Raw genomic sequence first — 24,837 nt, 5'->3', positions numbered from 1 at the left:
TGAGGTAAAGTCTCACGTCTGCAGGCAGTGCGGCAAAAGATACGCCACAAAGAGAAGTCTCCTTGATCACGTGCTGAGGCATGAGGAGGAGGAAGAGGAAGAAGTGGATGTAGGAAAGTTTCAGGAGGGTTGCAGAACGTCTGCAAATTTTGTGGAAGTCCTGATTAAGGAAGAAGTTGACATAGAGGAGGACAGTACCGAAGATCCCTTTTCAGAAGTTACTGTTAAAATGGAAGACGATGAGTATATCCAAAGGGTGGTGCCAGACTGAGTCGCCTTCGTTGTCTTTTTTGTTATGGGTAACTGTTTTGGGGTTTGTTGTAGGGTGTAGCACTGATCAGCCATGTACCATATGTCTTGTTGCTTGCCATTTGGCTAGTATTTCTTATTCATTTACTAATTATGAAACTCAGTACTTGTTCCTCATTGTCTGGAGGGGGAAAGGTCCACTAGAAGTCTCTTGCAACTGAGTAGAGTAAGAAATAACATTGTTGTGGGATAGAGACATCATCTTGATAATCATTTTTATGTCAGCTTTCCCTTGACTGGTTTAGATGTGATATGAGTTCTCGTCATTTTACTTAGTCCTGTGCTTTTTCTGCTTGAACTCCCATCAGGCCTAGATCTTCATATATCCCCCTTTTCCGTGGTTTCCCTAGCCTTTCCAAAGGTCTTTGTCATGCTGCTTTCATATCTACTGCGTCTCTTACCATGTTATCATCACCTCTCATTACGTTTCCAAATTGACTCAGTCTTGAGATCTCAGTGTTTTATTCGGCCTCTTGATGCCATATCTACCCACCAATTCCTCATTCATAATAATCATCCCACCACACTCTGGATATTAATCTTAACATGCTGTGGTCACACCTTTTCAAAATCACTTTATGTATCATTGACCATTAATTTGCTCCACAAAGTAGCACTGTCTTAATGTGTTCCAAAGGTAACAGAAGTAAGAGAATGGTAACACTTTTTTGAACCCTCACAGGTTGGCCTAAATAAATGTTGAAAAAGTCCCATGACTGGGCAGACTTTAAGGTCTGCCAGTGTAAAATAAGACATCAATGGAAAGAAGATATGCGAATGCTTATGGTACAAAAAAAAAAAAAAAAAAAGAAAATGCCTGTACCCACTACAAGAAGTTGAAAGTGATTGTTTCCAACCCTGCACAGGGCCTCTTTTCCGAAACACTTGTAAAAATACCAGCCAATTTTAGTGGGTTATACTTGTTCTTTCTAATCTTTTTTATACTTTATAATGCAAAATTATGATTACAGTTCACATAATACATTAAAAGATGAAAAATAAAATCAGCAACAGTCTCTGAATATATATATGGGAAAATATATATACAAGGTGTACTGGAACTGGGAGAAGTAAGTACCTTCCTCTCGCAAAATCTCGTGGCCTGTTCAAGCGATCTGAATGTTTCCCCCCAAATTCATTCAAATATCATGGCTCAAAATAAGGACTATCATATGATACACACTGGTAGTCCTCTTATACCATTAAAGTATTGCAAATCAGAGGATGCAAGCTGCTACAAAGGGATTAGGAACTGCTTATGTGCATTGCATTGTTTATCAAATTATTTGTCTCGGCACTCTTTCAAATGCCTGTTTCAGATCCAAAAATTTGTCATAATCTTTTCTGTGAAGGATAGAAAGCAGTAACTGCTGATTTTGATGAAAAGGAGGTATAATATAATGAGTGCAGAGTACAATATGCATATAAAAGTAATAAACCAAATGATAATGCTAATGAGATATGAAACTGATATTTAATATTGCCAACAGTTCTTGTTAAGTATACCTTAGTTTAACCAGACCATTGAGCTGATTAACAGCTCTCCTAGGGCTGGCCTGATGGATTAGATTTATTTTACGTGGCTAAGAACCAATTGGTTACCTAGCAACGGGACCTACAGCATACTGTATTGTGGAATCCAAACCACATTATAGCAAGAAATGAATTTCTATCGCCAGAAATAAATTCCTCTTATTCTTCATTGGCCGGTCGGAGATTCGAATGCGCGGCCAGCAGAGTGCTAGCTGAGAACGGAACCCACCCGCCCAATGAGGAATTAATGGTTCTTGTTACTTTAAAGTAATGTGAATAGAATAATATATTTTATGCACTTATGTACTATATTGTCATTTGTTTCGTGTGCTGTACTACGTATAATTTTTATTTTTTTTTTACAAAGTTTGTGTGCTAATGCAAATAATAGTTTTACACCTGCCCAATTTCTTAGGTTAATTTGGAGTTGTGTTCTTGTGGAAACAATAAGAAGTTTGTTAGATCTCATAAACTTCCCAGCATCTGTAAGAGGACCGTCCTAACTTACATCATTAAAAATTAGTTTAACATGCTCACTGAATCATATTTCCAGGCTCTCTTAGGATTTGCTCTGAAATGAAGTGCAAGGTAAAGTTAAAGAATTGTGCTGAAGGGACACTGCAAAGAACCTTCAGTATTGTCTAAAATATGCCACACATTGCTAAGGAGTGAAGGAGGTTCACTAGTGCATGTTTCATATATACTGTGCATACAAAACAAGGAGAAATGGTGTCACAAGACCAATGTATATGCACATGACATAGCAACACTAAAGGCGCCTTAATCTTGAATGTGACAGTTGATTTGAAAGATAATGCCATACTGAATTTAGTTTATATGTAAAGTAATGTTAAAGAATCCAAAATCACACATACATTTATTTCACAAGTTATTGTATGTAGGTTCTGCATTTGTAGCAGCACGGTTTCTCTGACAGTTTCTCATGAACAGCTTCTTCATAGACTTGAAACTGCGTCATGATCTCTAGCACTGTTTATGCCTCAACAACTGCTGGACTTGATGCTAAAATCCTAGCATGCCAAAGAGCATGGTCAAGCCATCATTGATAGGCCTCAGAACTTTTGTTTTCTTGGCGGAGGCCCAGGGATTTCAACATCTTACCTTTCAGATTAGGCTTTGGTACAGGGGATATTATTTGCACTGATGACAGTGCATAAATCTGTTCAAAGTATGCTTTATGTGAGCAGAATGAGAAATATCCAGGAAGTGTTCTGTGATTCAGATGCTTTTTTTATTTTTTAGCCTATAATTATATTCTGATGATCTTTTGAAGTAGAAAGGTGTGTGTTTGGAGACTTCCTTTGAAAAACATCTTGGTTTTCAGGTACTGAATTCCAAGAAAACAAGATCTTCATGTACATTTTGCTTGTACTGTATTCATAATATCTTGCATGAATTTTTAAGAGTTACTAGTATATTTAATTTTCCAGGTGAAGGGGATTAAGTATTATTATAGATTTTAAAATCTGTGTTTTTGTGACCATGTGTTTACGATGCAACATATTTTTGATTACCGAGGTATTTGCATAATCATTTCTATTTAATGGTGATGTGGGCAGATGGCAGTTAAGTTTTTTTTTTTTTTTTAGGAATTATTGCATACTTGGATATTCCTTCTGACAGGCAGAACAATGGCTGGACATGTTAGTTATAGTATGAGCTTTCAGTATGTTGGCCAGTGATAAGAGACCGGCCCTGGGCTGAATTACTTTAATGGATGTGCTGTAATGATGATAATCCTTCCATGGTGATGACAGTGGAAATAAGTCTAGTATTGTGTATGGTTACACTTTTATATGCATTACAGTATTAGGCTTCCCCAAATCATACCTCAAATGCAAATGGTAGCTGTTTGCCATCATGGATATCCAAATAATTATCTCTAGTAGCAATTTATTTGGTTGATGACATAACCTTATTGTTAATTGACTTCCCTGTTCTTAGTTTTGATGTGGCTACCTTTGAACAAGCCTATGTTTCTGACAATGTGGTGAGTGGACTGCAGAGATCACTTGGGTAGGATTGGTCGGAATTGCATGTTAAAATGCAATTATAACTAACGACAGACCAGTTGGTTTGTATGACCAAAAATGAGTTGTCTGGGTTCTTCACTCGCAGGTAATACAGTAGTAAAGTGTCTGGTGACGGAGCACTAAACTCAGGTGCTTTTCTTGGTGATAGACCAATTCTGTATTTTTAGTTGCATGTGCTCCTTGCACATGCAACAGGATCCTGGTGTTCTGCTGGTGTTGTTAATGAGTGTACTGTACATTGCTTCAGTCAGATGGCTGGCCACCAGTCAGAACCAAGCAGTCACTGAGATGATACGTATCCCATCAAACTGATTATCTTGTGGCCCTATCCTCAGAACTTTGTTTGAAAAACTGCTAATTCATGGAAGATAATATGTTTTACAGACAGTTTCAAGATGTCACATCAAAAGGTACGATGACATTTCTTTCAAAACGTTAAAGCCAAATTTGTCAATTTGAGCCTCTGACCAAATTGTGTGCTGTGATTTTCGGGCAGATTTAGATGAAAGACTGATTGCTTTTCGAGTTTTCAAGCGGATAAATGTGAATGTGTCTGTCATAATATTCAAGTGTAGTCAATGGTTATAAAATATTCCCCATCATAGTCCAAGTGTGATGAAATAAAGCTGAAGAAAGTGTTAAGGAAGAGCTGGGAATTTGAATTCTTCTGTTTGATCATCACAGCATCAGTGACAGAGCATGTAAAACTATAATTTCTGTGCTGTTACGCATTGAAAGTTTTTAAAGAACTTCAGTTGTATTTTTTTAAAGATATGATTTATTTAACTGTTGAATTTTTTTTATAATATAATTGTTTAAATTGTTGGATTTTTTGTATAATATTTTTATCAGAGAGAATTCTAGATAGTATGCAAGTCATCAGTCATACAGTTTAAGTAGTCTAATGTAGAAATATCTAATGTATCTTTGTATTATATCTTTTTATTTATGATTATTGGTAACTTCTAAACCAAGTTGTGCGTGACATATCATTCATTGGCAAGTATGGTATCAGACTTAATTTAAACTGTAACAGGAAATGTGGCTCTTGTCAATTCCAAGGGGAGTTATTAAGATAGGATGTGTACTGGTTTATGTGAAGCATATTTCCTTCATTGTCAGAACTAATTCTGTCAAACCTTGTTGGGATACTGTACTTGGAAAATTGAAATACTGTAATATACGTATTGCAACCATCCAAGTCAAGGGTAGCTGACTTACAATATGCTAATTACTTTTGATCTTGTTTTATCTTTGTTATGTCATTATCATCATCCTTAACATTTTTGCATCAGATTTTCCATTTATAGCATTAGATATGATATGGTCTCTGCACTTTTTGGTTGAATTCCCATCAGATCTAGGCCCTTATATCCCTTTTCCCTTGACTTTTTTTTTTTTTTTGCCTTCCATTTGGTCTTCTTCCTGCTACTTTTATATCAACTACTTTTGTGATGAACTGCTTGTCCTTCCTTCTCATCACTTCCTTCTCATCATGTCTAAACCGTCTCAATCTTTGCGATGTCAGCCACAGCCTCCTTGTTCATAGTTTGGTCTTCAGCCATGAATCTTAACACTTGGTAATCACACCTCTTTAAGATTTCCAGTTTTGTTTTCAGTGCCCCTGTCTTTTCTGCATAGATCAGTACGGACATTATACAGGCATCATAAAGTTTTACTAATAGAATACTTAATTTTAATTTTCATGGTTAAGTAATCTTGACTTTATCGAGACCTGTATTGAGAGGGCAGTGAATAAAATAAAATTTCTAGCTTTATGAAGGATGTAGCTACCTATTTTATTTTATTTCCCTCTCAGTACTGGCTTGATAATTTAAGATTAGTGTCCTTTCGGTAAAAAAAATGTTCTGCATCTAATCCCAAGCCTTCCCACCACGACTTGGCTTTCCTTCTCCCGCTCTTCCTCTCGGACAGCTTTTTACTGACCACCATTCCTATCCGGTGCTTACAGTTTCGTCGATAATCAGTTATCTTCCTGATAGCGAGATGACTGGGTCAGTAAAGGTAATCACTGTTGATGTACAATGATCAAATTGGCTTGTCAACTCACATCACTGTACAAGTATCACTCACTTAAGTCAAATTCAGCTCAAAATGTGAAACACTGTAGCAATTCTTGCCAAAATGAGATGCAGCAACTTTACTTACTTTGATGGTGTAAATGTCTTAGGTACTACATTGCTTTACGTATGTATTATGACCACTTAATGCCAGCAAAGCCTAGCTTAAGGCAGGCCAGAATACTTATTATTGTTGTGTTGTTGGCCCTTTTTTTTCATCCATTTCAGTGAACTCTGCCTCACACGGTGCTTACAATTTATAGTGAAGTTAGGATCACATTGCAGGAAATTCTCTGAGACTGCCTAAATGAACATAAAAAATAAGAATGAGTAAATAGGAAGATAATGAAAGATAGCAAGCATAGCACTGTCTGGGAACATTACATTTAGTAAGAGTATCATTAATAGAAGTATTTGCACTTTTTATAAACCCTCATGTACAGTAACCCTTATTCACAAATCTGGTAATGTACACTTCTATATTTTCATGCAAACTTATCTTAAGAAATTCTCGTTGTCTTTGAAAGCGGCACAACCTATACAAATGCTTGTGAATGGTTATTGTGGGAAGACAAAGAGAAAAAGAAGTGGCTATGCAATGAGTTTCACTTTTTGAAAAGTACTTTCTCACAGACTGTGCGCGTATGAATTGTCGGGCAATTTCCAAATCATTTACTGTATAAAAAGACATTAGTAAAAAAATCTTTGGAAAGAGTGTGAACATTCTTTTGAACAGTGAAAGATCTTGTCCTTACTTCTAGAATGAAAAGAGTTTTCCAGTTCAAAGGAAGGCATTAGACCACAGCTTCACCCTGAAAAATTTCTGAATACTGTCCTGTAAAAAACATTTTCTTTAATATGCTTGTTACAAAGTGTGCTAAGAGTTTATTGTTGACAAATATGTCGTTGGTTAATACTGTACTGTAATTGTAAGAATAATCATGGAACGTAAACTGAAAATATTCTGTTGGAAGTCTGATGTGGCAAAGCATAACTTTTCTTAGTAACTTGTAGATATCTATTTGTACCTACTAAATGTTTTTTGTTTTAAGGAATAATGACTTTGTACATACTGCACTCTCCAGAGTTTGTTCCGATAAGCGAGTGACTTCTCTCTGTGTATAGTGTTTCAAGATGCATGTGCATAATTTTTTCCACGTAGTAAATGGGAAACACTTATTTAATGTGTTATGTGAAAATTATAGAGTTTCGGCACTTGCTGGTTGCGTAGATTCATAACCGCTATGTAATTTTATGTATTCACTATTGTAATTAATACCTGTTTATTTTTCAGAAACTTAAATTATGTTAATAAAGTTTAATACATTTTGACAGTGAGTGTCATTGAATGACTTGTTATTTTTCTTGCTGACACTGAATGCCAGTGGTTGTCAGTTAATTTTTATGGGTTTTTGGCTAGAGCCCACTAAAGCCTCTTAATTACCAATTTTATCTTTCCATTTACTAGTAGTTTTGGGAAGGAGTTGATAAACTTCTGCTATTATAATTACAGGTGCTTCAGTTCTCTCTCTCTCTCTCTCGCTTTGAATGTATGAGTCAGTTTGAGAAGTTTTATGTGCTTCATTCTAGCTCAGGCTTTTCGTAGACCTGCCATCCTCTTAGCCTTAGGCAAATCACTCGTCTTGTAGACAATTCTCGTGGTCTAGCGTAGCAGACTTTGTTAAGTACTAAAAGTTTCTTGTAGGGTTCCTCCATCCCCCAGTTGTCTGGACTTCAGAACTCCCATAATGTTCTAACCAATCACTGTTTCAACACCAGTGACCTATGACATATATGTGGAGAACGTTGGATATTTGCCGAAATTACTTCTCAAGATGTATTGCATCAGTATCTTATTCATTTTGATTAAAGTTTTATAAATTTCATGTAAGTTTTGTTACTAATCTTTAATTAAGAGGGCTTATTACCACTGTGTACAGCATAATGTTTTTAAGCTAAGGATGGGTAGAGCCAAGGACCATGCATATGTACCGCATGCTCCCAGGTCACGGTTTTAAAGGAAAACCAGCATCCTAACTAAAATGTACAGTCTTCAGGAACTACCCAACCAAAAACATTTAGAAAAGTCAACAAGAGCATTAAATTTTATAAAGATTAAATGTGAACAAGTTGGAAACATTATCCCAAATCAGCACTGGGGTTCCCAGGTCATGTAGAAGTTTGCTGTCGTTGCGATCAACTATCTATATGCCAACAGGTAGGTTAGCATTTCAGGTACACACTGGTAAGTATCGGGACAGCTGCGTAGCATCACAGGGAACCTCACAGTAACCTTGCTGAGTCCTGTCTGGAAAAACTGTTATAGCAAGAGAGGCTGCATGGTGAAACTCGAATGCTGTCAGACTTGCATTCCCTAAATTTTAGGAAGAAAACAAAGGAGATTGGCGCACAAGGATAAGCATAGGGTCATCAGCCGGGCAGCTAAAGCCACAGAATTGATGACCATTGTTATTATTACAAGCCTTAAAGCTCAAAATTGATCAAGAATCTTTGAAAAAATGAATTTAGATTTGTGTAGGGGTGTTTTGATAAATGGATGTCAGACTTCAGAGAAACTTGCTGAGAGAGATGTAACTACCCACAAATTCGTAGCTGTCGGTGAAATTCAAACAAGTACTGTAAATAAAACAGTAGGTATGACACAAAAAGCTTGTACCCTTTGCTTTCAGATTTCTCAAATTTCTTATATGATAAACCCACACATTTCCTCTCATTCTTAAAGTCAGTTTATCACCTGTTTACCCTGATATAGGGGGAAAAATATTCCTGTCAACCATTCTTTTGGAATCTTTTCCTCACCTAGACATGCCAGACTAATCTTGGTTAGCCACTCCCATCACATCATATTCTGGGAGTGTCATGACTATAAGGATTAGACAGTTAATGGCATTCTCTGCAATATAAGAGTAAGTATAATGAAACAGAAGAATAAGTAGAGAAGCACTGCTCATATGTAAAAATGTCAGTAAAGACAGCCATAAACAAAGCAGTATAACTCACAGAAAAAAGTATAATATTGGCAATATAAGACAAATTATAGGCCTACTTGTAATTCACACTTTCATAAGAGTTCAAGGAACAAACATAAAAAAGTCAGAAATTATAGCCATTGGAAGGATGACAGTTCATTACTGACATTTCTTAAAACAGAATGCTTTTCATGTTAGTTTTAAAATTACGAAATGATGCTTTATGTCACAGTAGACGAAGTGTCATGGCCTCGATGATCTGTCATTTTCATTTAATTGACTTAACATATGTTATTTACATACATTATATCCCCTACCACAATCACGGCGTTTTACATAAGTGTATTATGAGCACTGTGTCTTAGTATGGCTAACTAAGTGCAACATTGAAACGATTTTAAAGATGTTTATATAATATCAAACAGGCGGAGAATATACTGTATATCAATAGATATTACATGAACATTTCAGCGAAATCACCAGCGACAAGTGATATTGCGAGTGCTGTATATTAGTATCGGTAATTAGGTGCAACATTTAAATAATTTTAAGGACATTTATATAATATATATATATATATATATATATATATAAAACTTAAAATTTTGAATTGATAGATAATTCCATTGCATGAATCACCAACGACAAATGTTTATCATCTACGAGTGATGCATCGTAGTATCGCTAACTACGTGCTACATTTGAGTGATGTTAAAGGTATTTTTATAATACAGAACAGGTCGATAATTGTACATAATCAGTATTATTATATTAATAAGTCAAATAATCAACCAAAGACAAAGGACACAAAGCTAAAATATGAGAGTCATTACGCAATCTTTAATCCTTAAGAGGGATAGTCTGCGGTCGCCGGCGACCAGACATCAACAAAACCTCGGACTGACAAAGCGGCTCCCTGTTGCTAGGTGCTGCGACGTGGGTATGATTTGACGAAGTTTTTCCGCTTAAAGTTCTTATTTGCTGTGATTTTCAGTCGGGATGTGAGGCCATATTATTATTTCGCATATTTTTTAAAAGAAATACGAAGTGTCATGGCGGTTTTGTGTTCATTTAGGAGGAAGATTTGGGGGATGGGGATGGCGCCGTTGCCGGGTGGTTGGGCCTCCCATGTGACAGGCCTGGTTCTTATCTGCTGGTGTGGCATAATTAATGATATGGAACCGTGGTTAGGTTAATGGAGGCTCTGTCATTATGCCATTTTATTTGGGTAAAATTGAGGACAATACCACTCGCCCCTGTTTCGGTACCTATTGATTTACGTGGAAAATGGGCGTCGTGTTTCGGCCAGTACTTGGGGATAAACGTAAGGGTATTTTGCCTATCCTAGGGACACCCCCGCAGCTCGTTAACAATGACTCCAAATGAAAAACTTGCATAGAATAAAAACTTCAGCGGGCCCGATTCGACCCAAAAAGTAACTTCCTTGACCAGTTAGCTTGACATTCCCGAACGACAATTTTTTCAGCGGGGCGTCACTTTTTTCAGTTGGCGAACGGTGTCACGGAGCAGCGCTCTCCGTAGTTCCTAAGGCTGTGCGGCGCTTCTCTCGACCCGTAGTTCCTAAGGCTGCGCCTGCGCCCCTGGTCGCATCGCGGGAAATTTAATTCCGTCCAATCGTATCTCGGGCTGACCCAGGTCATGCCCTAGGGCTTACGGATTAAATACTTCGAACCGATCATAATGCTTTCTGTCGATATGATCCATAGGCCTTGGCCAATACCAGAACCACGCTTTCTTTCTTTCTCGAACTGCCGCGATGGAAAGTTACTTTTTTTTTTTTTGTTCCCAGAAGCGATACCTAGAAGGTGTTCCGTGTCCATTTCGGGCCCTTTTGGATTTAGTTAAGCGGAGCCGATACTGTTATCTACGTAACCTACGTGGTCGGACAGCAGCGACTTTGAATAAGGTAGGCACAGCATTTACCTGCCTTTTTACATTGTTTTGCTGCTAGGTTAGGTAGGGTTTTAGAACTGACCCTAGTGTCAGTTGTTTTTTGTAACCCATGGCTACCAAGAATCATTAAAAATGCGGATAAGGCGCGCAGCGCCGTTCCACCACCCCGATCTGAGACCAGATATGTTCAAACAATCACCGTTACAAAATTTACGCCTGTTCTAATGTAGGTAGGGAGGTAGGGAATAGTCTAACTGAGGTTTCTTATGTAGGCTACAGGTAGCCTAGGCTAGCGTTTTCCATCCGCCCTGATGTAGGTAGGGTCAGCCTCACACATGCAGTGTAGTGGGTCAGCCTCATGCATGTAGATTAGCGGGTCAGCATCACGTATGTACTTTGGCGGGTCAGCCTTACGGTAGTAGCCTAGCGGGACAACCTTTTGTATGCAGGCTAGCGGGTCAGAAAATAGCGAACACTGTACGTTTCGGCAAGCAGGAAACCTGACTTTCGCTTCTGTAGTTTAGCGGGTCAGCCTTAGGTTCGTAGCCTAGCGGGGCAACCTTTTGTATGCAGACTAGCGGGCAACCTTATGTTTGTTGAATAGCGGGACAAACGTTTGTATGCAGCGGGCAACCTTATGTTTGTTGAATAGCGGGACAAACGTTTGTATGCAGACGAGCGGGTCAACTTTATGTTTGTTGAATAGCGGGACAAACGTTTGTATGCAGACTAGCGGGCAACCTTATGTTTGTTGCATAGTGGGACAAACGTTTGTATGCAGACTAGCGGGTCAGAAACTAGCGAATTTTTTACGTTACGGCCGCCACAAATCCCAGCTTTTGCTTCTCCCCACCCGAAACCCCGGTTCCCAACATGGTCCCCCTTACTGTTTTTATTAACTTTTGTTTTTGCTTTCCCTTTGGGAAACACCACCAAAAACACGCTTTTCATTACTGACATGAAGCAAAACGGGAGCTATTTAAAAAGGGTGCGTTTTCTATAGCAATTTTTTGGCACCAAAAGTAGGGTCCCTCGGACTTTCAGCAGCTCTGTACGTAAAACATACGAACTAGCCCAAAGACGGTAAATATAAAGAAAAACAATGGACATAAATATAATCACAAATATAAAACAATAGGTGGTCAGTGTTCCGGGCGGGAACGAGGCCGTGGTACCCTAGAAGTCCTCATTTTAAACCTGTATTTTATTAGGGTTATACGTTTACATGTTTACTATAGGCTCCATATATACGAGTTTTATTCTATGCCAGGCTGATCTTGGTGGAAGACAGCCAAATTCCAGTGGAAAATGTAAGCCCAATTTATTGGCTGCCTTAGCCCAGGATATATAGCATGCATAGAATATGTATGCTGTAGGTACTAGCCAGTACATTAATCAATTACTTCGTAGGGTCACCTAGGATTATAGGTTTCCTATAGGCTCTGTATATATGACTATTAACCTACTCCAGGCTGATCTTGGTGGAAGACAGCTAATTCCAGTCGAAACCTTAAGCCTAAGTTTTTGGCTGCCTTATCCAAGGCTATGTAGCCTGCATAGCCTATGTAAGATGCAGCCTGTATTGCAGATGCTAGCCAATGCATTCAATCAATTACTTCTTGGGGTCACCCATGGTTTGGGCTGGGTACTTCATTTGATTCTGTTGTAGACTGTGATAGGTTAGGGCAGGGTTTTGGCCAGTGAAGTTTGAATGAACAGTTGGCTTTCCAACAAGACCGTCAAACAGGTATTGCACTAATTTGTTAGTAACTGATAGTTTGCCCCTTGATGAAACCCTGGCCGAAAATACTCTTTATCCAGGGAGCTAACTCAAATACAGTTTGAAATGTCAGGCTTAAGAGTTAATAAAGAATTTTGTGCTCTTGGTGTTGAGAGGTTAGGGTAGCATCTTGACTTGCTTATCCATAAGGCTATTGTGCAATTGAAAACACTTCAGTCAGGCTGACCTGGGTATGAAATTGCAAACTTTTAACATATGGGGAACTTGTTTGTCTCTAATCTGCTAAATGACCTTACATTTTTGCAAGTTTTCGATTACAAAATCCCTAAAGTCGAGTAGGAAAGGAGTAAGAACTGAATGTTTGCTTGTACTGTACTTCTTGCCATTGGTAAATGCCCCAAAGTTCTGCCTCTGAACATTGTCGAAACTTCATCCAACAGAAAATGTCAAATTTTGGAATTAAATTAATTGAAGAATTGTTGTCACTTGATGATATTGTACTCAACCAAATATCGGATGCTTAAAGAATATTTTTAAAATAAATTTTAAGATTTAGAATTAAAGACGGACCCTCAGGTTTGTTTACAACTTAGCTGTGAAGGAATTGAGACAGGAAACAAGTGAAAGAATTTTGAGGCTTGAAAAGTAAAAGGGGAATAAGTAAATGCATACACTCTTGCAAATTGTTTAAGCACAGACAAAGGTGATCTCAGTTTACATGTACTAAATTTTTATTCTAATAACTTTGTCATGCTGTATATTTTTATGCAGGTGACTGATTCAAGTAACCACAGATAGATTCGGAAAAGGGAAAGCTTTCGTGTAAAGTGTGTTGGCTCAATTTGTATGCTAGGCATTTACTGTTCACTACAAGGTACTGTAGTTGATTTTGCGTATGATAACTTTAGTGGCATAAGAATACAGTAATGATAATAGAAATGTATTTTGAATTAAATGAATTATGTGTCAAGCAGTATATTTCATGATTATGTGAATTACGTGTCAAGCAGTATACAGTATTTCATGATTATTTACCTTATTTAAATGACCTTTGCTCTTGTTTCAGGTAGAACTTTTACAGCCATGACCTCAATTGTCCAGGAAAGCTCCAACAAAATATTTGGAGGTTGGCAGAAGGTGTATTGTCATGATAGGTAAGAAACTGAGACATTTGTTCTTACAAAATGTCACTGATGTTGTTTTTACAAATGCCATTGCTTCTGTCAGAGTTCATTGTCATGATTGGAGCAGTAGTATAAAGATGATGTTATGTCTTCCAGGCAAGTCGGCCTCTTTATCATGTCTGTTATTACTCTTTAGTCATTCTTGTTTTGGCCGAGTATGTTTTACGAGGATACTCTTCATCTGAGACTGTTTTTGTCTTTACTTCTAGCAAAGATAGTTTCATTACTTCTAGCAAAGATAGTTTCATTGATGGTATTTTGTTTTTTATGTCACTGTGATTGGCATGAAGTGCACTGCACTTGCCTGCGTACCACTTATGCTCTCTCCGTAGGGTTGTAGTGCTGTCAGTGCACCTTACGCAGTGCACTGTAGGGTTTACTTAAGGTTTTTTGCACCATCTATTCAGCCCTAGCTGCAACCCCCTTTCATTCCTTTTACTGTACTTCCATTCACATTCTCTTCCATCTGTCTTTCCACCCTCACCTATCACTTGTTTCATAATTCAGCTGCAAGGTTTTTTTCCTGTTACACCTTTCAAACCTTTCTATTCTCAATTTCCCTTTCATCACTGCATGACATCATAGGTCTGCACCAGCTGAGCCTGGGCTTGGCTGATGGCTGAAATTCATGTTCCAAACACAGTAGTGGCAGGGCACCAGCTGGACATTCTTGTGTCATGATGGTATTGGGCCTGTGTCATATACATCCAGGCCTGTTTGGCTAAGTCTTCCTGTACTGTGCCGATCAGCTTGCTTCTCAGTTTCAAACACACTAGTGGCAGGTCTTGCCACCTTTGGACATTCTTGTGTATCCCTGGCTCTTGGTATTGGTCCTGTGTCTGCAGGTCAGTACCATCCACCCTATAGTTTGGGTTTTATGAACTTGTGCCAATTCTTTTTGCTTCAACCTGTACCTTGTGTATCCTGAGATCTTTGTTTGTAGATATGAATTTGAGTAATCCACTTGCAGCAGGTCGTTACCGTATGCCATAGATGTTCCCAGAATGTACCCTTACCTATAGACTGTCCCATGGGCTGAGTGAGTTTTACACACAGATTGGACAGTCTGCTGGGTCTCCCATTTTGCCAGCTGTGATGCCTGCTTCTTCCTCACTTTTCTGCACTCATGGGGCAAATTTTTATGAAAGATAGTTCTGGATTGCAGGACAGAACTGTTCTGTTCCTTCCCATAGATACTTGTCATTGTTGTGCTTTGCAGGTGTTACTTGCCTTCAAGTGCTTTTTTAATGGCCTTAGTATCCCTGGCTATAGAACAAAATGTCATTTATTTAGTAGTGGCTAACTAGAACGCTGTATCTTCTGTAACATCCCTTCTGAGTTTTTTTGTCCTTAGACTTGGAACATCAACCCTCCTGAATGAAGGTAGCCAGAGAGACCAATGGGAAGGCCCCATTAAGTCATATAAAAAAAATGGGATAGGTGAAGATGTAAAGTAAATGGAAACCAAACAAAAGGTGTACAAGATCGACGACAAAGAAGGAAACTCATTTTGTCTAATCACTTGAAAGAGAAACATGTCATCAAAATGTTGATGGCAACAATATCTATTTTGTGATCTGGTTCATAATCTTGGGTGAACTTGATTGTGCAGTTGCATGGAAAGTGATGGAGTTTTTTTTTTTAATAAAAGCAGGAACACCTTTTCAGTGCAAAGCTGCTTTTGCCAACTGAATTACTGTACTTTTTAATGATAAGGTCTTGCTCTCTCTCTCTCTCTGCCTTCATTGGCAAATTAAGGCATTTGTATAATTTATATTTAATGCATATAGATAGTGTTTATGTTTGGCAACCGTAGATTAGAGAGTTTATACAGTAAATCTAGTATAAAAATACTTTTATATTGATGATTGTAATTTAGTAACATTTACTTTCAGTACGGAGCTGCAGTGTAAAATGAAGTTTGGTGTCTATGTTCCTCCACAGGCAGAATCAGGTGGGTCAGAGCTCTTACTTTTTTTTTTTGTTTTCTGTAAAAGAAAACTATTGAGATGGCAATTTGTCTGTCCATCTGCACTTTTTCTTTCCACCCACGTGTCTTAAAAATTACTGAGGCTAGAGGGCTGCAAATTGGTATGTTGATCATCCACCCTCCAATCACCAAATTGCTGCCCTCTAGCCTCGTTATTTTTATTTTATTTAAGATTAAAGTTAGCCATGATTGTCCGTCTGCCACCGCTATAGGTGCCAACAACACAGTCCACCATCTGGCTGTGGCTGAAAGTTTCATGGGCCGTGACAGAGAGTTTTCATAGTCCGTGGCTGAGAGTTTCATACAGCATTATACAGTGCAAAAAATTTGATTTTTACTTGTTTGTTTTCATTTGGTTTCTTGATTTCAGTAATTTGCTGTCATCTTGACTACTCATATTGATCATTAAACTTGTCAGTTTGATTAAGAAATATGCAGAATATAAACCTATGGTTTACTCTGTCATTGTAAACCTATGTAAGAAAATAGTGGTAGATATGTTAATGGCTGGATTTCCAGCTCGCTGAAAGGTTTAATCCCATGAACAAAAAGACCGAGGGTTTGTATTCTTAACAGCCCCATATGTAAAGAACAGGTTTGTATGTTAAGAAAAATACAAATTTTTAAAAATTTGTATTTTTGTACGTTATTTTTTCCATTTAATAACATACAAGGAGTAAAAATGGAGGTGGTTCTTTGCATACTTTTTACAACAAGGGATTTTAACAACCCTAAAATATCCTGACTTATTTTTGTAATCCCAGTTCTAAAGATTTCTGTTTTCTGTTCTTTTGTCTAATTAGCTCGTTTGTTTGTGATGTTATGTTGGGAAAATTACAAATTACTTTAAAAATTTGTTCTCGACAAATTTATTTTGTCTTTCAGTTTTCATCCATTCTCTGTTCTTACAGAGGATCTTAAGCAGTTATTTTTGTCCATTTAATGGAGGACGATACAAGGAGTAGGGAAAATGTAGGTGTTTACTGGTTCCCTTATCACCTCACTTTGTTATGAATAAGAAAGCTATTTAGTGAAGAAATGAATGGTTTATTAATTGAGATTTTGTTTTATCTATGCTTTTTAAAACAAATTGTAGCATTGTAATGTATTTTCATTCATCGTAGGTCACTGTATGATTGTTATAGGAGTTTTGATGCTGAAAACTCTTATATTACAGTAGTTGTGTATTCAGCTGAATTTGGAAACGTTTAACGTAATTGCAAAATTATTTGTGTGGCATTGCACTCTGATGGCATTTTGTTTCCCAGGAGACAAAACAAAAGAATGTGACAAACTCAACATACCACTACAGCTTTCCATGGTTGCGTACAGAATCCCAGTCATGCTAATGAACTATATGAAAGTTTTGTTGCCTAATTCGATTTTTCAGTCGTGAAGACAATGCTTTTGTGTCGATTTTGTTTTATCTGACAAACCCCAGTTCCTTTGAGCTTTATGTTGACCTTTATTAAATGTTTAATTAAGACATCTGATTGCAGCATCATCTTAGAGATGAGAAACACTAAATTTCATGATTTTAAATGTGCAGTGCTATTCTTTTCCTGGAAATCATGGGCATGACTGAAATTTTTAAGATTTATCCTTGTGCTGTCAATTTATGTTGTTTTAGAGAGTAAAGCAGAGAATATGTTTATATTTTAGGTTTGAAATGGACATTACTGTACTTTATTCATGTTTGTTTTAATAAATGTTATGATTAAGTTTGTTCCTTGATGTTAATGATGATAAGAGTTCCCCATTACTTCTGGTAATAGCAACACAATTAGTTACTTTGGTCATTCAGTATGCAGGACAGTACATGGAAAAAGGTAAACTAAAATTGAAACCTATAACTGTACTCTACATTCTTTGTTATGACAGCAAGTTCTTTCAATTTTTTTTTTATCTGGTTATAAAGAAATGCCATTTTTCTTTTACAGGGCCAGTACCTGTTGTGTATTGGTTATCAGGCCTGACGTGCACTGAGCAGAATTTTGTTACAAAGGCTGGAGCCCAGCAGTATGCATCTAAACATGGATTCTTGGTGGTTGCACCAGACACAAGCCCTCGTGAGTTAGATACTGATAGAATGTTAATGTTTTTATATTTTATATTAAAATAGCTTTGATAGGAATATGCCCTTATTCTGCTACAACTTATTTGATGACTGGTATAATGGATGAAATAAATAGGTTTTATTGAGAAATGTCACAATACACACAAAGGCTAGAAATTTACATTTATGGGAGAATTAATTGGACTATGGTTGGACATGTCTCCTTAAGTCACTGGCTCTGCATCTTGGTGATAAACATGCTTATCAGAAGTTCCCAAAACCTCAAGGTTCTTGAGTCAGTAGAGGGAACCAGTGATGATAGCTTTTGAGAGGAACTGGACCTTTCAATGGGTGGGGAAACCCTGATCATTTAAGTTGGTTTTGATCTCCAACATTGAGTTGTAGGTAGCACAAATAAACATCAGGATATGTAAAAGCAGATTAAACCCACAGTAGGGTTGTAGATGTTGCCATTATAAAATTACAGGAACGCATAGTAGAAGTGATATTATGTCCAAGAGTTAGGCGTACCCGTTTAACACAAGGTTACCCCTTGGCCACCCACTTGTGATCCAGTTCCTATCTGAAGGGAATGCAGCACAGCAAGAGCAGTAAAACATATTTTTTATGAATGTCCATTTTCATTCAACAACAAATGCAAATATTGGACACAAATCCTTACAAGAAATTGAGTCAATCTTAAAAGCTTTCAGCTTAGAGCAAATTTTAAATTATGACATTGATATCAAGAATGTAATGGAATACATTAAAGATATATACTAGAATTTTTACAGTATTTAGTTGTAGCAAAGTAAATTCATTATTTTAAAATAGTAATTTTTTTCATATTTATTTTTTATTGTAGTTACTCTTCACATTTTGGTACTAAATAACCTATTGGTTCTAGCATTAGGTCATTAGACCAGTTCATTTGTAAATTAATCAAATCAGTAAAAGCTTTCAGTCTACAGTCTAAATAATGAATTGCTTAAAAAGCTGGAATTTGTCAGATGAAATATATATACAGTAAACCCCCATATTCACGGGGAATGCATACTGCATCCCCACTGTGAATAGACAAGATCCGTGAATACTTAAAATCCTTCTAAAAACACTTAGAACTGCCTATTTTGAGTTTAAACACACACACAAAAAAAAAACTAAAAATGCTTATACCTGAGTATTTAAATAGTTTTATCACAAAAAGTGCATTTAGTCATGAAAAGGATATGAAAATACAATAATTAGTGAGTATTTCTCAGTGAAAAAAAATAACGTGAATTTTGGGCAAATAATTTTTCCGCGAAAGTAACGGGGCAGTATACTGTATTTTTTGTCGAGAACAAATTCCCCAGAGAAATCTGCTCAGTGGTGTGATTAAATTAGATTTTGTAATGAAGATATCATTAAGTAATGTCCAGGCCTCGATTTGTGACTGCAGGGTTTACTGGTGTGCCATATTGTTTTTTTTTAATATGATCTTGGATATAAGTGGGTCAGAGTTTGATAATTACATGATTCAGGAAAACTCAGTTTTTGTTGTGTATTGTCATAGATATATTGTGTCTGGAGTTCCACAGGGCAGTGTTCTTGGCCCACTGTTATTTTTAATGTTCACAAGTGATATGGTTGTTGTCTTGGAAAACAAGATTGTTCAGTATGCCAATGATGCAACACTTTGGTTGTAGTAAAGTCCTCACTGACGAGAAATGCTGCTGCTGTCAGCCTCAGTTGGGACATGGGCTGGATCAAGGAATGGTGTACTCAGTGCCAGAACTCCAGTAAAACGAAAACTATAGATTAGCAGATCTCGTACAGATTTCCCACCCCATCCTCTCCTTCAGGTGGATGGAACTTTCCTGAGTGAGTCTGAAGCCTGAACTCTTCTAGGTGTAGCTTTTGACTTGCTTCTAACTTTTGAGAAACATCTAATGAAAGTTTCAGCAAATGCAGCCTGAAAGTTTTAGGTATTGTTTGTTAAGGCCTCGTATGTTTATAACGTGATAAAATCAATGTAACCTGTTTTAGGTAATTTGTACTTCCTTTATGGGAATACTGATCTCGGGTGTGGATGTCTGCTTCTGCGAGGGATTTATCTCTTTTAGGTAGAGTGGTTCGTGGTGGAAGGTTTCTGTTTCCTAATGGTAGCAGTTATGACTTGGACCATTGTCACATTTTCATAAGCTGTATTTCAACAGAGATTTTTCACATTCACAATTGATCCCTGAACCCCTTTATCTGCTGAGAGTGACCAGATTTTTTGAACAGCACCACCAATATGCAGTAAATGTGCCTCGCTGTCGAATGTCTCAGTTCCAGAGGTCCTTTATTCCTCACACTGTTGGACTGTGGAACACCTTCCCAGAGGATGTTGTGCAGTTGGAACTCTGGAAGTTCAAGCAAAAATGCAATGCATTACTACCCCAATACTATTCTTGCATTTTAATGCATTTTTTTTTTTCAGTAGGTGGGATCTCTTTTTGTACTTACTCTTACTTACTAACAAACAAACACCATATTCTTTGGAAGCTTGAATTTTCAAGTTATTGGTCCCTTTGGGCTTGTTCCATATGAATAGGTTTCATCTACTGAATAATAATAATAATAATAATTATTATTATTATTATTTTATTTCCATACCTCTTTAGCTGTTTCATCTGTGACAGTATGCCTACTCCATTTCGCCTTCTTTCACAGCGATGAAACCAGAATTTATATTTTTCTGTATCATTACTGATGAATTTTGTACCACCTCATTTATACATTACCTTCTGAATACACATCCATGTTTCTTCTTGTTAGCATTTTCACCGCTTCCTTGCTTTCTCCCATCATTGTTCTTACATTTATAGTGCTTATTTTCAAAGAATTAGCCATATTTTTATCCCCCCCCACAATTATTTTACACATGCATTGTGTTAGTTATATAGTATTTGTTTCAAGCTTAAACACAGCATCTCACAGTAGCAGTTGATACCAGTGTTTTGAACTGAGCAATTCCCTGTGAGTACTGTAGTTGTTGTATATTATTTCCATGAAGCTGATTGAAATAGATTGAACAATCAAGAGGCTTAAATCTACTGTAGGCTGTGCCTAGCTTACTGTCAGCTACACTATTTATAAAATACCATATAGGGTTGGAGAAAACTCTTTTATCCTTATCCTAATTGGAGTAATGTATCATTTGTAAATGATGATTGGTGGTAATGAAATAGATTGAAGATTAATTTACTTGTGGGCTGAAAAATGAAATGATGTTTTGTTCTTCATAATTAGTTATTAGGCAGTATTTTTGTACCTGAATTTTCTTGTTATCCACCACCCTTTTAGGTAGTAGTACTGTTTGTTAATTATTATTTTAGCATGGACAGGGCACTAGAATAAAATTTACAAATATTATTAGTCAAGGAAAACAAAACTATAAGTGCTTTAATCACTCTTGTAGGGTCACACTTGTTACACGAGTATGACAGTTTTAATCATGTAAACCTGATTTATGGTCCATACAAGATAAACTTTGCAGCAAACAGTGTGGTTAGGGCTAAGATACGTGATTGAACCACTTTTTCTTTAATTTTTTGCAGGTAACTACTGGGTTTTTTTATGTTGAAACTGGTAAAAATAGCTGGAGTAATATGTTGCAACTACTTTCTATTTTTTAAATTTGCAGGAGGCTGCAACATTGAAGGAGAGGAAGATAGCTGGGACTTTGGCACAGGAGCAGGATTTTACGTTGATGCCACGGAAGAAAAATGGAAGACCAACTACCGGATGTTTTCTTACATTACAAAGGAGCTTCCCGAGATCATTGCTGCCAACTTTAAAGTCCAGAGTGATAAAGCAGCCATAATGGGACACAGGTAAGTACTTGATTGCCAGGACATGAACTGAAGTTTGTTTCAACATCCAGCACCAACATTTTCTCAGGGTTGTCAGATGGCCAAGGTTATATTTAATGTCATTAATGAATGGATCTAAAATTTGGCCACTTGGTGGCTTCTATCTTGAGATGGCTCCATGGTTATGTAGAATATAAAAATTTATATAAAATTTAATGCTAAATAAAAAGAAAGGCATATTAAAACTTTGGTAGCATTTTCTCTGCTCTTTTCAGTGGTACAGTGTACATTAGTTTATCTTTACTTACTTTGAATAATTCAAAGAATCTGCAGTTGAAAGGAAATATCAAACAGTGCATGATATTGCCTCAATTGGCCAGGGTATTTTGGGGGTGGGGAGAAAGGATTAAGAGAGAAGACAAAGAAGATAGATATCCGTGAGAAGCAACAACAATAATAGAGGTATAAGCAAAGACAAGAGAATGTAGTAAGAACTTCTTTTGAATTGCTTATTCATAATAAATCAAATTGCTCTTTACATTTTAAAGTGGTAATGTGACTATAGTTTTGAAAGCTTACTTCTATGTCAATTTCCACTTACTATCAAGATCAATCCACCATTAGATTTCATGTAATTTGCATAGTAACAAAAAATTCCTTTTGATTTACAGCATGGGAGGGCATGGTGCACTTATTTGTGCTCTCAAGAACCCTGGCCAGTACAGGTCTGTGTCTGCATTTGCCCCAATTTGCAACCCCATCAACTGCCCTTGGGGTGTGAAAGCTTTCACTGGATACCTTGGGGAGGACAAAGGAGCTTGGAAGGAGTATGATGCTTGCGAGTTGCTCAAGAAGTACAACGGGCCACCTTTAGAGATCTTAGTGGATCAGGTATGTGAAGTGGTTTTGTGAAATCACAGCTATAGTTCACAGTGACTTAGAATGCCACACCATTCTTGGGCAGTCAATGCATGTGATACAGTTTCCTTGTTATTGTAACTTTTCTCTAGTGCAGAAGGGATTTCAGACTATGTTGGCTTAGAGGTAGACCATTGTGCATTAAAATACGTAAAGGAGAATTATTTGTCTTTTTGTCAAGTGTGCGACTCAGACTTTTCCTATAATCACACCTCTAGGTTATAAGTCACAGTGATTATACTTCAACTTTAGTACGAAGTTTGTCTGTCACATTGAACCTTGTGATCTCAGCTGTTCCTACACAGTTGAGATTATTTCAGTCAGACATTGCATAAAGGTAGAGGTAGAACATCATGCATAGATATATATGAAGAGAAATAGTCTTTCAAAAAGGAACATCAAGAAAGTGTCAGCAAAAAGATCATAAAAAAAGCAAAATGTAACAGATTAGCATCTTGGGAGATAATCTGGCATTAAATGACCTCCCTGACCCAAGAGCTGGGTCATATGTCTCAAATTTTTTACATTCATACAAGATGTTTTACACAGTATAAGATCTTTGATGATTGATATAGAGCAAATAAGATGATTTGTGGAAAATCCTTTTGTGACAGAGTGCAACACATTGGAGAGACACTGGACTAGAGTTGAGATGTCAGGAAGGAAAAAAAAAAAAATAGCAGCAGCAACCTGAAAGAAATGGAGAGATAATTAGACTACTTGTAAATAAAAATATCCCATTACTATACAGAATAAAGCCTTGCAATGGGTACATAAGACCTGCTGCAGAAACAGGACTCACACAAGGATAGTAAAGATTTTGGAAAGATACAATTATAGGGGGTCATTATTAGGCCAGACTGTGGTGAGGAAATCCTATTCCATTTGAGGAACGGCAAAGAGATGGTGTCCAGAGGCTGGAAGGAACTAAGATCTATAAGACTGAGGTGGTTTGAACATGTAATGAGGAATAGTTTGTCAGAAGGGAATTAGGTCGTTTAGTAGGCCTAAGACCTGCAAGACGACTTAAGAAAACATGGACAAAGGGGATACATCCCATTAATCTTGAATAATTGTCCTGCCAACCTTTTGTTTTGGCTGTGTTACTTGCTCTTACGTAAAGGATTGATGGTGATTACAGTACTCCATACTGATGGGTCTAAGGCTCACATGCATTAAAAATCATTTGGCTCCTCTCATCTTGTTTTCAAAATTTCAAAGTTAAATGTCTGGTGGGCTTGATACTGCAAATTATGACAAATTATGATCAATTGGTTTGCATAAAAAATTAGTTTTACAATCTTATACAAAAATTACATTTGGAAAATCAAGTCTTATTTTTAATTGAACATATTGAACAGCTATGAATTAAAATTTTTTAATTTGACATTTTTAAGCAGTAGTATTCTATCTATTGGAAAATTTGGCTTGTATCATTTGGTTCAGCTACCCGAGATTTTTTTTTTTTTTTTTAACCACTTAAAACACAGAGCTCATGGCTTTATTCTTGTTTCTTTACAGGGAAAGGCCGACTCATTTTTGACCCAGGGCCAGCTGTTGCCAGACAACCTGGTTAGTGCCTGCGCTGCTGGAGGCGTACCTGTCATTATGAGAATGCAGGAAGACTATGACCATTCCTACTACTTCATCAGTACATATATGGGAGACCACTTTGATCATCATGCGAAGTTCTTGAAGAATTAGTTTATTAGGTTTGTGCATTCAATGTTCTGCAATTATGATTGATACGGAATTGTTTTAGCATAACCTGTGCTCTATGTTGGCCAGTTTAATGCACTTCCATCTACGTTGTATTAAAGTACCAAAAAGTCTAAAGGAGTTGTTATAGCATAACCTGTCACCTGTGCTCTACTTGAGTCAGTTTAAAGTATTTCCATCTGCTTAATATTAAAGTACCAAAAAGTCTCTCAACACTTTTGATTGATAAGGAATTGTTATAGCATAACCTGTGCTCTACTGTTGATAAAGAAATTGTTATAACATAACCTGTGCTCTGCTTAAGTCAGTTTAAATTACTTCCACCTACTTTGTATTAAAGTACCAAAAAATCTCTCAACAATTATGATTGATAAAGGAATTGTTATAGCATAATCTGTGCTCTACTTAAGTCAGTTTAAAGTATTTCCACTTACTTTGTAATAAAATACCAAAAAAGTCTCCTGATTAATTAATTTACCTTAGTAGTTTTCTGCCAGTTACTTTTAACA

General features: G+C 36.9%; 1 protein-coding gene across 6 annotated transcripts; it reads left to right on the top strand.

Moving 5' to 3' along the window:
• The first annotated feature begins 9,771 nt into the window (after positions 1-9,771).
• On the top strand, positions 9,772-24,787 carry LOC136845086 (S-formylglutathione hydrolase). Of its 6 annotated transcripts, none has more exons than XM_067114914.1 (8): positions 9,830-9,907; positions 13,394-13,496; positions 13,689-13,776; positions 15,702-15,760; positions 17,737-17,865; positions 21,523-21,712; positions 22,363-22,582; positions 24,131-24,787. In XM_067114914.1, the coding sequence occupies exons 2-8, from the start codon at positions 13,469-13,471 to the stop codon at positions 24,311-24,313; spliced, it is 897 nt and encodes a 298-aa protein (XP_066971015.1). In that variant the 5' UTR covers positions 9,830-9,907; positions 13,394-13,468; the 3' UTR covers positions 24,314-24,787. The 6 variants fall into 6 exon arrangements, with proteins under 6 accessions (XP_066971014.1, XP_066971015.1, XP_066971018.1 ...); XM_067114916.1 differs by having other exon boundaries at positions 9,889-9,968; XM_067114915.1 differs by lacking the exon at positions 9,830-9,907 and adding an exon at positions 10,776-10,894.
• The last annotated feature ends 50 nt before the right edge of the window (positions 24,788-24,837 follow it).

Source organism: Macrobrachium rosenbergii, chromosome 13 (genome assembly GCF_040412425.1).
Source record: "Macrobrachium rosenbergii isolate ZJJX-2024 chromosome 13, ASM4041242v1, whole genome shotgun sequence".
In the NCBI taxonomy this organism is placed as follows: Eukaryota; Metazoa; Arthropoda; class Malacostraca; order Decapoda; family Palaemonidae; genus Macrobrachium; species Macrobrachium rosenbergii.
Note: the sequence above shows the minus strand (reverse complement) of the source record. Positions and strands in the feature narration are given on the sequence as shown.

What these genes read in the sequence shown, in the direction of transcription:
- LOC136845086 (XM_067114913.1), top strand. Translation starts at nt 9,787, where the DNA reads ATGAGAGTCATTACGCAATCTTTAATCCTTAAGAGGGATAGTCTGCGG. An exon ending in TGCTAGGTGCTGCGACGTGG is followed by an intron (nt 9,908 to 13,688) that starts GTATGATTTGAC and finishes CTCTTGTTTCAG; the next exon opens with GTAGAACTTTTACAGCCATG. An exon ending in TGCACCAGACACAAGCCCTC is followed by an intron (nt 17,866 to 21,522) that starts GTGAGTTAGATA and finishes TTAAATTTGCAG; the next exon opens with GAGGCTGCAACATTGAAGGA.